Consider the following 12,126-nt stretch of genomic DNA (forward strand, 5'->3'; position numbering starts at 1 on the left):
AACACTGTTCAATTCCTCCCTCTGCTGAATCCTACTTCCTTCAAGTATAGGTGTTTCTCCTTAAGGCATACCCCATTACATTTATCCATTTAGGATGCAAATTTCCTTCTTAGAGTTTCAATATGAGCCCTAAGAGTCTATGCAATTTGAGTTGGGTCATTAAAAATGGAATATACCAATCATGTGGAATAATGAGTCCATGGTACTCTGAACTGGTTAAACAATATTTAGAAGATTGGATTCTATTTGTGGCCTCATTTTTTTTTTTTTTTTTTTTTTTGCGGTATGCGGGCCTCTCCCGTTATGGAGCACAGGCTCCGGACGCGCAGGCTCAGCGGCCATGGCTCACAGGCCCAGCCGCTCCGCGACATGTGGGATCTTCCCGGACCGGGGCACGAACCCGTGTCCCCCGCATCGGCAGGCAGACTCTTAACCACTGCGCCACCAGGGAAGCCCCCGTGGCCTCATATTTTAAGAGAAACAGTAACAACATGGTTACATCCAGAGGAAAGCAACCAAGATACAGAGTGTAAGAAAATGTACCTTGAAGTAGAGATATAGGGATTGAAACTTTGGAGAATTGTCTTAATCGCACAAAGGCTATCATTGAGAAGGTGGAACAAAGGAGAGAATAGGGACCAAAAGGTGGATTTTATAAGAAGGCAACTTTTGGCTTAAAAGAGGGCGGGATTTTCTAAAGGGTAATTTGTTATATGTCTTGGAAAGAAGTGAGCCAGCTCCTTAATACAGCTGGGTGATAACGAATCAGAGATGTTAGAGAGAATTTCTACAATAACCAGGGGATTGGAGTAAAGTCCCCTCCAACTCTTGAATCCCATAATTTTACACTGTGATGAACTGCAAGCTTTTTTTAAAAAAATAAATTTATTTATTGGCTGTGTTTGGTCTTCCTTGCTGCGCGCGGGCTTTCTCTAGTTGGAGTGAGCGGGGGCTACTCTTCGTTGTGGTGCGTGGGCTTCTCATTGCAGTGGCCTCTCTTGTTGCAGAGCAAGGGCTCTAGACACACAGGCTTCAGTAGTTGTGGCACGTGGGCTCAGTAGTTATGGCTTGCGGGCTCTAGAGCGCAGACTCAGTAGTTGTGGTGCATGGGCTTAGTTGCTCCGTGCATGTGGGATCTTCCCGGACCAGGAATCGAACCCGTGTCCCCTGCATTGGCAGGCGGATTCTTAACCACTGCGCCACCAGGGAAGCCCGAACTGTGAGCTTTTCAAGTCTTTACTATGGAGTTTTATGGAGTCTGCTCAAACCATAATGCAAGACTCAATTATGTTTGTTTTTCTTAAAGGAAAAAACACCCTCCTCCACCTTAGTCAGTCTGAAGTGGTGCTACATGGAGTAAGAGACCTACATGATATTCCCTCAGCTTTCCTCCTCAGCCCCTAATTGCTGTTGAATTAGTTTTTTTTCTTAAGACACAGAGAAGCAACTAAGAGTTGTTTCTGAACAGTTTTGACTTTTATTAGTAAGCATATTTATAGGCTTTTAGGGCTCAGAAGATAATTCATATCCTTCTAGAATTATTTTAACTTGTCTCATCATAGCTTAGGAATTCAGACTTATCACTTTTACTGATAAGAAAGTTAAGTTCCAGGAAGTCTGCAGAGTTGACTCAGGGCCACTAAAAGGACTATATGCCAAGGCTGAAATCAGACCTCTTATATTCTGAATGACAGAGCTTTGTACACTTCCCCAAGTCATCCAAGTTCCAAGTCCTCCTGCCTTTCAGATCACTTTCACCATAGCTTATGGATTTATTTGTGTTCCCACAAAAAGATAGGTTGAAGTTCTAATTCCCCAGAACCTGTAAAGGTGACCTTATTTGGAAATAGGGTCTTTGCTGATATAATTGAGTTAAGATGAGGTTATATCAGATTAGGGTGGGACCTAATTCAATGACTGATAAGAAGAGTGAAATTTGGACATGGACACACAGGAGAGAACCCCATATGAAGATGGAAGCAGAGATTGGAGTCATGCTGCCACGAGCTATGGAACACCAAGGATTGCTGGCAGCTACCAGAAACTAGGAAGAGGCAACGAAGGATCTTCCCTTATAGCCTTCGGAGAGAGCATGGCCCTGCCAACACCTTGGCTTTGGACTCCAGCTCCTGGAACTGTGAAAGAATAAACTTCTTTATTGTTGTTTTAAGTCACCCAGTTTTTAGTAATTTGTTACAGTAGCCCCAGGAAACTACTGCACCAGATCCAATGCACTTGTCTCAGGAGGGAAGAGATGGAGAAAGAGAAAAGCATGTTTGGCTCAGATGTCATGAAGAACAAAACTGGAAAGTCCTGAGGAATAGATGTGTTCTGCTGCTTTTTCCTGGCCAGGAGAGGAAGAGAGGCCCTGAGGTCACTTTAGCAAGCGAGCATCTGCCGTCAGTCTGGTGTTAGATCATGCCACACTTGTGTACTTGGCTGTGTGAACAGGGAAAGGGACTAGCCAATTGCCTAACAATCTGACTACAAATTCAGCCAAGTATCTTGGGCACATTTGGGGAATAAAAGACAAGAGAAAAATCAGTTTCAAGTGGGAGGCTGAACAGATTATGCCTAATAACTTGAGACTATTAGAGAATCAGCAAAGAGAAAGAAAGGTGGGCTGTGAACCAGATAGCATAGAAACAGCTGCTTAGGGGGGAAATAATAATAATAATATCAATGATAATAATAATCTCTTACATTTGTTAGAGCTTTGTAGTTAATAAAGCACTTTTAATATTAGCTATTTAGGGCTTCCCAGGTGGCGCAGTGGTTGAGAGTCCGCCTGCCGATTCAGGGGACACGGGTTTGTGCCCCAGTTCGGGAAGATCTCACATGCTGCGGAGCGGCTGGGCCCGTGAGCCATGGCCGCTGAGCCTGCACGTCCAGAGCCTGTGCTCCGCAACGGGAGAGGCCACGACAGTGAGAGGCCCGCGTACCGCAAAATAAATAAATAAATACTATATTAGCTATTTAATCTTTCAATGGTCTATGTAGAAGGCTAGGTCTTCAGGTCACCATTTTACTAATGAGGAGGTTGGAACTCATAGAGGTGAAATACTTGCCCAAGGTCGCTTGTCCCTGCTAGTCCTCCAGTCTTTTTGATTCATTTCTGTCCATTGTTTTTCCCATAAGCTGGTCAGAGAAACCTTGGGTTCAGCCCAGCGCCCTCTCTGGGGCACATCCATCCTCAGTGGCCTATGGCCGCCTCTCTGCTCGTCCCAGTACCCAGCAGACCGCACAAAGCTGGGACTTGATGCACAGTGGTGGAGGCTGGGTGATTAATTGAGGTGAGGGTAGGTGGAGCGAGAGGCTCCAGGTCTTGTGCTTGGCACAGACTTCAGGTTCGGCCTCTGCCAGTGTGTGCTACAAAGCTGAGCTGCCTGGCATCACCCTCAACTGAGCCTCCGTGGCAGGAGGTAGTCATGGAAACTCACTCCCTTTCTAAGCTGATGGGGAGAGAATTAGGTAGAAAGGAGGAATCAAATTAATTGCCTGTCATCCGCTCTCTGCTCTCTGTGTGTTGATTCAAATTAAGTTTTTTCAGTGTTCTGATGTCAGCAGATACCATACGATCAGAGCACAGGCCTGGGAGTCAGGATCTCCAGGAAACAGCTAGTTTTTAGCGAGTCCCTTAACCTGCCTCTCTGTTTAGTTCTGACCCAAGCATTCAGAAAAACAAATCTCTCTGCCTGACCTCCCTTGGTTTCTGACCTAAACTCCCTGAACTGCCTTATTTTAGTCATCTTTGACTCTACAGACACCCAACCAGCCATCCCTCCTCTTGTAGACAAAAGAGCAGAGAATTCAAATCGAATTCTGCGTTTGCTGAAATTGACTGCAGCTCAGAGAGAGGTAGTTAAGTTAGTCAGTGATAAATGTTCTGTGACGCATGTTGCCCACCTGGAGGAAGGTGGAGGCAAAATCTTGAGATTTTCTGTGAGAGGTGTCACCATAAGCTCAGCTGCCACCTGAGCAGAGCCAGAGGATTTCTCCAAAGATACGGCCCTTTCCTTTCCTGTGCTATCTGTAAGATCTTTTCTCTACAGCCAGTTGGAATTATTTGAGATTCCTTGCATGTTCCTTACTTGTTTGTTTCTTTAACTTCTCAGACGTTTCCTCTGCTGAGAACACTCTTCCTACTTTTTCATTATGTCTCAACCCTGGCAACACGTCTGTGAAGCCTTCTCAAAGCAGAATATGGGATTTCCAGACACCATGAATTCCCTTTATTATAGATGACAAGCAGGCCATCACTGTACACAGGAATTCTACCTCCCCAGTGGTCTACAGGTTTCTGAAGGCAAGGACTATGTCTTCCTTGATCATGTTCCCAGCACCAAGCATCATGCCGAACACATAGAAGGTCATCAATCTATTTATTGAATAAGGGACTGATTTAATAAATGAGTGATGAATGGAATGTTTTCAGGATGGTGTCTTAGAAGAAGAAAATATTTACTAAGGTCTAGAGTTGAAGGTTGATTGTAATCTGTTTGGATTTCGATGCTGTTTGCATTTCACCCAAGTAGAATGGACTGCTGTGAGGTGTCTTTGGGCTCCAGACCTGGTTTGCCCCAAGAACTCTGCTCTGCTTTATTCAGACCAACATCTCTCCAGGGTCGCACTGGCTCTGAAAGTGGAGAGCTCTGAGGTCAAGCATACTGATTCATGTTGGGAATGTAGAGTTGGAAGAGATAGAATGCAGAATCCCAGGATGAAGCGGCTGAAGTGAGTGCTTGGGAGATGTGTTTGGGATTCCCCTAGGAGGCTCTTCCTGGATCAGAAGAAAATCCCGGGAAGGAGATGTTGTCTCCTAACAGATACTATCTAGGGAAAAAAGTGCCTCTCGGTTTAACAATGGAGATGACAATATGATTTTATCCTTGTATCTGTATGGAGTTTATAGTTTTTATGGGCTTCTCAGGGAGTAGGGTAAAGTAGAAAGAGCACTGAACTAGGATTCAGAGGATTTGAATGCTTGTGTGTCATTATCCAACCACGGGACAGCAATTCCTGGCCTCGCTTTCCTTTTCTGTAAATGAAGGAGAGGGTAGAACCAAATACTCCCTCGGGTCTGTTCCATGATTCTATAAATATAGGTTATGCATATCCCATGTGACTGGTTCAGAGGTTGAATATGGCAGGACAGTGAGAGTAATGCCTTGTGCTGGGTTCTCAGGAGAGTCTAAGGCGGAGGTAGGTGGGGCAGGGTAAGGCTCTCCCAGGGATCTTGCTCCATCTTTTTCTCCCCACCCCTTTGCCACTCTGGTGGGAGGCAGTGCACCATAGTGGTTAATTGCATGAGCTTGGGAATCAGGCAGGCACGCCCTTGAATCCCGGCTCTGCCACTTACTGACTGTGTGACCTGAGGCAAATTTCTTAACCTCCCTCTGTCTCAGTTTCCTCACCTACAAAATGATGTTTATCTTCCGAAAGTCATCATAAGGGTTGATGACCTGATGTAAAGAAATGCAACAAAATATTTGCTATCACTTTTCCTCACAAATATATGAATACTGATGCTGTTTATATTTCTCTCTGTAAAACTCTGATTTTGACATGAAATTCTGTGGTCTTTCACCCCACTCTCTCACCCATTTGCTGTTTATTTTGATTGAAAAAACTTAGGAATCACGTACTTTGACTTCTTCTGATATTTAATTGTCTCGGTCCCTAGTTCTGCTTGTACCATAAACCTGTTGAGCTAGACGGCTCCAGGTACAAGAACTAGTGGACAGACAGCATTGTTATCAACGATAACATTTAAAAATATTGGCATTAAAATCATTCAGGAGTAACATAACTGACTCACTTGGGGGGGGTATATATTTCCTCCTTATACACTTAAGGGTTAGAGGAATAAGAAGGGGCAAGGGACACCTCAGATTCCATATGAAACTCCTGTGTATTTTGAGGTTTTAACAGCACTGCAGCAGGTATCTGTCACGCCTATGCCCTAACAGGTCTTAACAGTAAATTCACTGAAGCTCAGGATGATAACATTTCATAAATTATCTACAGATTGTATCTTGATTCTGTAATCAAGAAGAAATAGCTTCTGTAGGTGAAAAGGTAAATGGGAGGATATTCAAGTTTCTTATAAATGCACTTTTGAATGACATTTACACATTGTTTCTATTATACCTTTAATCTCAATTGTGAGAGGATGATGTTTAGCGTCTGCATTAGGACTTTACAAAGACTGTCCATATGATGGCTTTGGACAGCTAGTCTGTCTCAGTTCTTGTGTCCTCTGGCAGCTTAGGTGGGTCCCCACCACCCTTAGACAAGTAACCTGCCAAATACAGGAGCAGGCGGTGGGCTCCTTGAGCGCAGGAGCTGTCTTATTCAATCTCATATATCCAGAACCTGGGAGGTGAATGGCACCTTGTAGACACTTAATAGTTAATGGGTTTCAGGGTCTGAAAGTATTGGATCTCTGTTAAGCAGGAGATGGGGACGCCTGGGTAGGAAAACCTCACGGAGTTATGAAAACACATCTAAAGCGCGCTCTGAACCATAAGATTCAACAGTGATACTGTAGTGGGCATTGCCGTTCCTTTGTCACTTAACATCCCCATCTTAAATTACTCTGGAACTGAGACTCTGAGAGTAAGGAAATGGCATCAAAAGGGCTTCTTAGCTAGAGCTAAAATACAGGGGGAGCAAGGTTTGAAAAGGAAGCCCAGGTCCCAGTGTGGGACCATGTTTCCCTCAGGGTGAGGAATTTCCCAAATCAAATGTAGCCAATCAGATTCTACAGAGAGGTGGAAGCATTGGCCTTGCTATTGTATTTCAGGATGCAATGAATGAAAGGAATGACCAAAGAGAGTGGGCCCACGAAAGTACAAGGTTAGCCTGACAGTTAATTAGAAGTTTGAAGGAAGTGAGACTGGCTGTCTGCAAGACGGTTTACTGGCTGAGATTTCAAGGACCCTTGGCAAGTTGAGAATGATGAGATCTGTTCATTTTTCCTTCGCTATAATGAATCATGCCTCTGATGAAAATTGTGTTTGTGTGTGGAGTCATGTTCTATCATCTTCTCGCCGAATTACTGCTTATCACTTGGGGGCCTCCGAACGACTTGAAGATTGCCAGAGTGAAGTCAGAGTTTAGCTGGGGAGGTAGAACTGTCTGTTCTGGAGGAAGCAGTTCGTTACACCTGCTACTCAGGGACATCTTGCCTTCGGGAATCTTCTTCCTGCCACATGCCAGCAGACATCGCACTGTGTTTTGAGCAGGCCCTGGCCAGTGGCCCGGTGGCCTGACAGCTAAAGGTGGGCACAGGGAGTCTTCCCTCCTCCTTCAGCAAGACAGGATCTTGAGGAAGGCTTTTCGGAACTCGATGTTGAAGGTGGTGTAGATCACAGGGTTCAGGGCGCTGTTCACGTAGCCCAGCCACGTGGTGGCACTGTAGAGCTCTGGGGACACGTGGCATGCTTGGCAGTGGGTATTGAGAATGTGGGTCAAGAAGAAGGGCAGCCAGCAGACAATGAAGGTCCCTAGGTTGCAAAGGAAGAGAAAAACTGGGTCAGGGGTTTGTTTACTCCCTTTGTTGTAACATGGAAATGAGTCACAGTTGTCTACTTTACGGCAGCTACTACGCTGGAAGTTTCACATACCCTTTTAATTTTTACACCAACCCTATGAAGCAGGTGTGATTAGTCACTTTTTTTTTTTTTTTTAGGTGAGAAAACTAGATGCTAACATCTTTGATTCATCCCAAACCTTTGCTCCTAAATCAGTTTTCTGGTTTGATCTTTAGATAGTCCTTCGCTAGTCTTTTCTACTTCTCAATTCAATTCAAATATTTATTTTATGTCTATCCATGCAAGACATGTTCCTAGGCACTGATAGGAAAAAAGACCTTAAAGATGCAATTCATATAGTTAAGGTTGTTGAGGGGATTAACATAGAGGTTCCCTGGACATGAGAAGTCCCTAAGACATGAGTAGTTTGGGGCTTGTCTGTGACAGTGAACAGGATATGTTCACCGTCACTAACTCTGTATGGTACCACAACTTATCAATTTTTAATTTCTTTATTTAAATAAATTTATATTTTTCTACTATAAAAACCAGCCCTGATTTTATACAGTATGGAAAACTGGGTAAATATGCAAAAGTAGAAAGAAGTGAAATAATCACCCACCACACAAAGACAATCAATCATTTTTGACATCTGAGTGAATTAATTTTCAGTCTTTTTTTCTCTGTATTTAAAATAATCTAGATGTTATAATACCATATGACAGTAGTCTTTTGGCATCCTCACATTTTTCACTTAATATTTTAAAAGAGGTAAGCAGGTAGGAAATATCCAGTATGTGCTAGATGCTTTTAATGAATCATTATCTTACTTATTATTTGATTTATCCATTATAATTCCAAGTGATAGACACGAAACACAGCTCAATTATGTGACTTGTTCGGTTACATAAATTTCAGTCTAGGTGTTTTGAATTTCCACCAGAGTTAAGATTTATTCACAAACTCTTTTCATTTACATTATAAACATTTATAAATATTACAGTCGTTGGATTTCCAATTTCTGTTAAATATGGTTATCTTAGTAGCCTCCACAAGCTCCATTGAACTCAACCTAACTCAACGTAATCCAACCCATCCCAACTTAACCTGACTCACCAAGCACCATGACCAGCATCTGGGTTGCCTTCTTCTCCCGCAGTGGCACTCCCCGAGGTTGCAGGGGGCCCAGCTTCAGGGATGTCGACAGCCTGCCATTACTGAGTTTTCGAACCTCTAAGCTGAGCTTAGGTGCCATGGTGGGGCTGAGGGAGTTCCGAGTCCTCCCCTCCCTTTTCAACTCTCCTTCCCCTTCTTGGAAGCCTGGTCTTCCCAAGACAGTATCTTGGCAGATGCTGTAGTAGCGCTTCAGCTCCATGTGTGTCTGACCAGGGGAGAGGGGCTGTAGGTGTAACAAGAGAGGGTCCTGACATTTCTGGGGATATTGTTTATCTTCTGAATGTTCCTGAAAGGGAAACAGAATGCAATGAAGGAAGAAGGAGCCATCATTGTGTGAAACCTACAGAGGGTGCATCTGAGAGTGGTGGGCTCATGGGAAGTTAAGGTAAACAAAATCTGCTTCCGCCTTTACAACTCAAAAGCACCTACCACATAAAGAACATTTGAGAATCACAATAATCCCTTGAGGAGGGCAGAATACAATTATAGCCTGGCCTTTTTAAGGTAGAATGACCTGGATACACAGAGGAAAATGTTAAATGGCACCATTGAGATGTAAGCAGAAAAATCTGGAAAGTGGGAAATGATAAGGCAAATGACTCAGTTTCTTCAACAGATAAATTGCAGTGACAACACCACCACCACTTACCAGGTATGGGTCTTATTTGAATTTTGATTCAAATAAACCAACTATAAAAAATCCGTAAGACAATTGGGGAAATTTTAACATTGACTGGATATTTAATGATAGTAGGGAATTATTATTAAATTTTTTAGTGGGATGTGGTATTGTGGTTACGTGTTTTATAAAAGAGCCCATATCCTTTAGAGAGTCTTAGAGAAATATGTTTGGCTGAAATGTTGTTATGTTTGAAATTTGCTTCATAACAATCCAGGGGGGGTGTGTGAATGTAGGTGGGAGTGTAGTTGAAAGAAGACGGGGCCATGAGTTGATAATTGCTGGAGCTGCCTGATGACTACTGAAGGCTTAGTTATATTTGTCTTTCTACTTTTTTAGTTTTGAAATTTTCAATAATAAAAAGTTTTAAAAACCCAGGATTTTCACCTCAGCTTCCTACTTAGTTGATGCATCCTGTCAAGTTAATTAAATGTCTCTGAGCCTCATTTGTAAAACAGAAAATAAATGAAAAGAAACAGGTTTGGGATGAACAGACTCTGAGAGTAGGAAACTGAAGATATGTGAAAGTTTCTGGTATTTTGGGAGGACGTGTGTGTGCCAACGTCTGAACTTCTTTCCGTGTTTGAAAAATCAGATGCTGTGTCAATCTTGAGTAGAAGGCAGGACTCCCCAGCACCCTTAGCAAAGCCATAAAAGCCAGATATTCACTTTCCCCGACCTCCCCACTGGGCAGCTAGAACTCTGGTACCTGAACCAAGCCCAGCCAATTGGAGATTCGCACCTACAACCTTGAATTAGAGCTCATGAAGCAGGGAGACTTCAGAATTCATCTAGCAGTGGTGACAATGTTCAGTGTCCTAGGTATTTGAACCAGATTCTTCCTTAGGCATGAACAGTATCTTCTGAAGCTGTCCTTCAGCCTTCTCGTTGAGTCTGAGCTACTTGATACCCTTCCAGTAAATTCCTTTTTTACGTAAGTTAGTCAGTGTCAACAACCAAGAACTTTCACTAGTCTCTCCTTAGTTCAAGGAATCATAGTTTTCTAGACACACAGGGCTGGTACACTGTACAAACTTAGAAACATTGTTGAATAAATGAATTAATGTAAGTGGGCTTCAAGATTATTTAGTGTCTTAAAAACTGTGCTCCACAGAGGTGTTTGTAGGAATTCTATCATAACATAGTTTTTTTTTTAATTTGGTTTTCATTTTGATGGAATTTTCTAATAATTAATGTAAGTATACCATGTTTTATCTGAATGACCATTTGTAACCAAGATTATATTTTATGATTGAGCTGGCATCTAGTGATCTTCTAAAAGATGCATTATTTCTGAAACTAAAGGACTAGGGACAAATTTTTGAGAGTGCTTATGAAATCTCAGATTTGGGACTTCCCTGGTGACGCAGTACTTAAGAATCCACCTGCCAATGCAGGGGACATGGGTTTGATCCCTGGTCCGGGAAGATCCCACTTGCCGCGGAGCAACTAAGCCCGTGCGCCACAACTACTGAGCCTGCGCTCTAGGACCTGCGTGCCGCAACTACTGAGCCTGCGTGCTGCAACGACTGAAGTCTGTGCGTCGAGAGCCCATGCTCCACAACAAGAGAAGCCACTACAATGAGAAGCCCATGCACCACAGCGAAGAGTAGGCCCCGCTCGCTGCAGCTAGAGAAAGCCCACACAGCAACGAAGACCCAGCACAGCCAAAGAAAAAAAAAATTTATGAAATCTCCTATTTGAGAACACTGATCTAGTACAGCTTGTCTCCATTTCACAGATTTGGAAATTCAGTCATGTAGAAGGAAAGTGATTCTTCCAAGATTCTATATTGATGAGTGTGCTTTTCAGCTCTCTCTGCAAACTTTTATCACCACCTCCATGACTGACATGAAGAAACATTGGATTGCGTTGGATCTGCCTGGCAGAGCCCTCCACTCCCAGATGGCAGGACAGAACCTAATTCTCCACACTCCAGGCAATGCCAGCTTCTTGACTCTTCCATCTCTCCTCCATAGTCAACGCTTTTCCTTCTTTTGGCCTTGGAGCCTTCTTGGACTTTAAATCTCTTATCTATTAAAAAAAATCATTTACAGCAAGAGTCTGTAACAGCTACATCCGGCCCATGTAAAAGTGGTTAATTAACTATACGGAGATTAGACAAGGCTTAGACATTCATCATTATGGGTTTTTGAAGCTTCATTCCTAATATTTACTTGGCTGTGGAGCTCAGGGAGAGGAATACTGGTCTTTTATCTAACACCTTCAGGCTCCACGCAGCACTTGGCTTTCTTGGGGCTGGTTTGAATTGGAAGGATAAGAATCAGGGTGACTATGAAATTGTCTCGGTTTTCCCCATATTTAATGGCAAATACGGCACTTGAAGGTTTCCCATTAGTCTCCCTTTTCGGCGTTTCTTGGATCTGCCCATGTCTGTTTCAGCGATGCCCTGTTTCCTCTAATGCAGGTTGTTCTGGATGGTATCTTCACAACACATCCAAGAGTCATTGGCTCTGGTCATTGGGATCTACCTCAACAGTCCTATGCTTTTGGAATATTATTTGATAATGCCTATTCTGAAGCTCAAATCAGGCAGTCTCAGATCTGTTATTTATTACAGATGCAAGTGTGAGCTTGGCGCTAAATTTGATTTTGGGGTGGAAGCGGAATTAAGTCAAGCCAGTGACTTGAGAAAGGGTCTCTTATTCTTTTCCTACAGTCAAAGGCATGGCTTACTCACCATTTTCCCCATGGCATCTGATGGAAATCTGGCCC

General features: G+C 43.2%; 1 protein-coding gene across 2 annotated transcripts in view; it reads right to left on the bottom strand.

The window, feature by feature from the left end:
* Nucleotides 1-7,311: 7,311 nt before the first annotated feature.
* DRD3 (dopamine receptor D3) overlaps nucleotides 7,312-12,126 on the bottom strand; it is a 36,109-nt gene continuing 31,294 nt past the window's right edge. Inside the window, exons 5-7 of one of the 2 annotated variants that reach the window (XM_029214928.1) lie at nucleotides 8,799-8,934; nucleotides 8,652-8,699; nucleotides 7,312-7,508 (exon numbers count right to left, since the gene is read on the bottom strand). In XM_029214928.1, coding sequence (XP_029070761.1) covers nucleotides 7,312-7,508; nucleotides 8,652-8,699; nucleotides 8,799-8,934 — 381 coding nt within the window. Of the gene's footprint in view, nucleotides 7,509-8,651; nucleotides 8,935-12,126 lie in introns of both variants that reach the window. The other variant, XM_029214927.1, reaches the window with a different exon arrangement.

This window comes from Monodon monoceros, unplaced genomic scaffold, assembly GCF_005190385.1.
Source record: "Monodon monoceros isolate NGI ecotype Baffin Bay Population unplaced genomic scaffold, NGI_Narwhal_1 Super_Scaffold_11, whole genome shotgun sequence".
In the NCBI taxonomy this organism is placed as follows: domain Eukaryota; kingdom Metazoa; phylum Chordata; class Mammalia; order Artiodactyla; family Monodontidae; genus Monodon; species Monodon monoceros.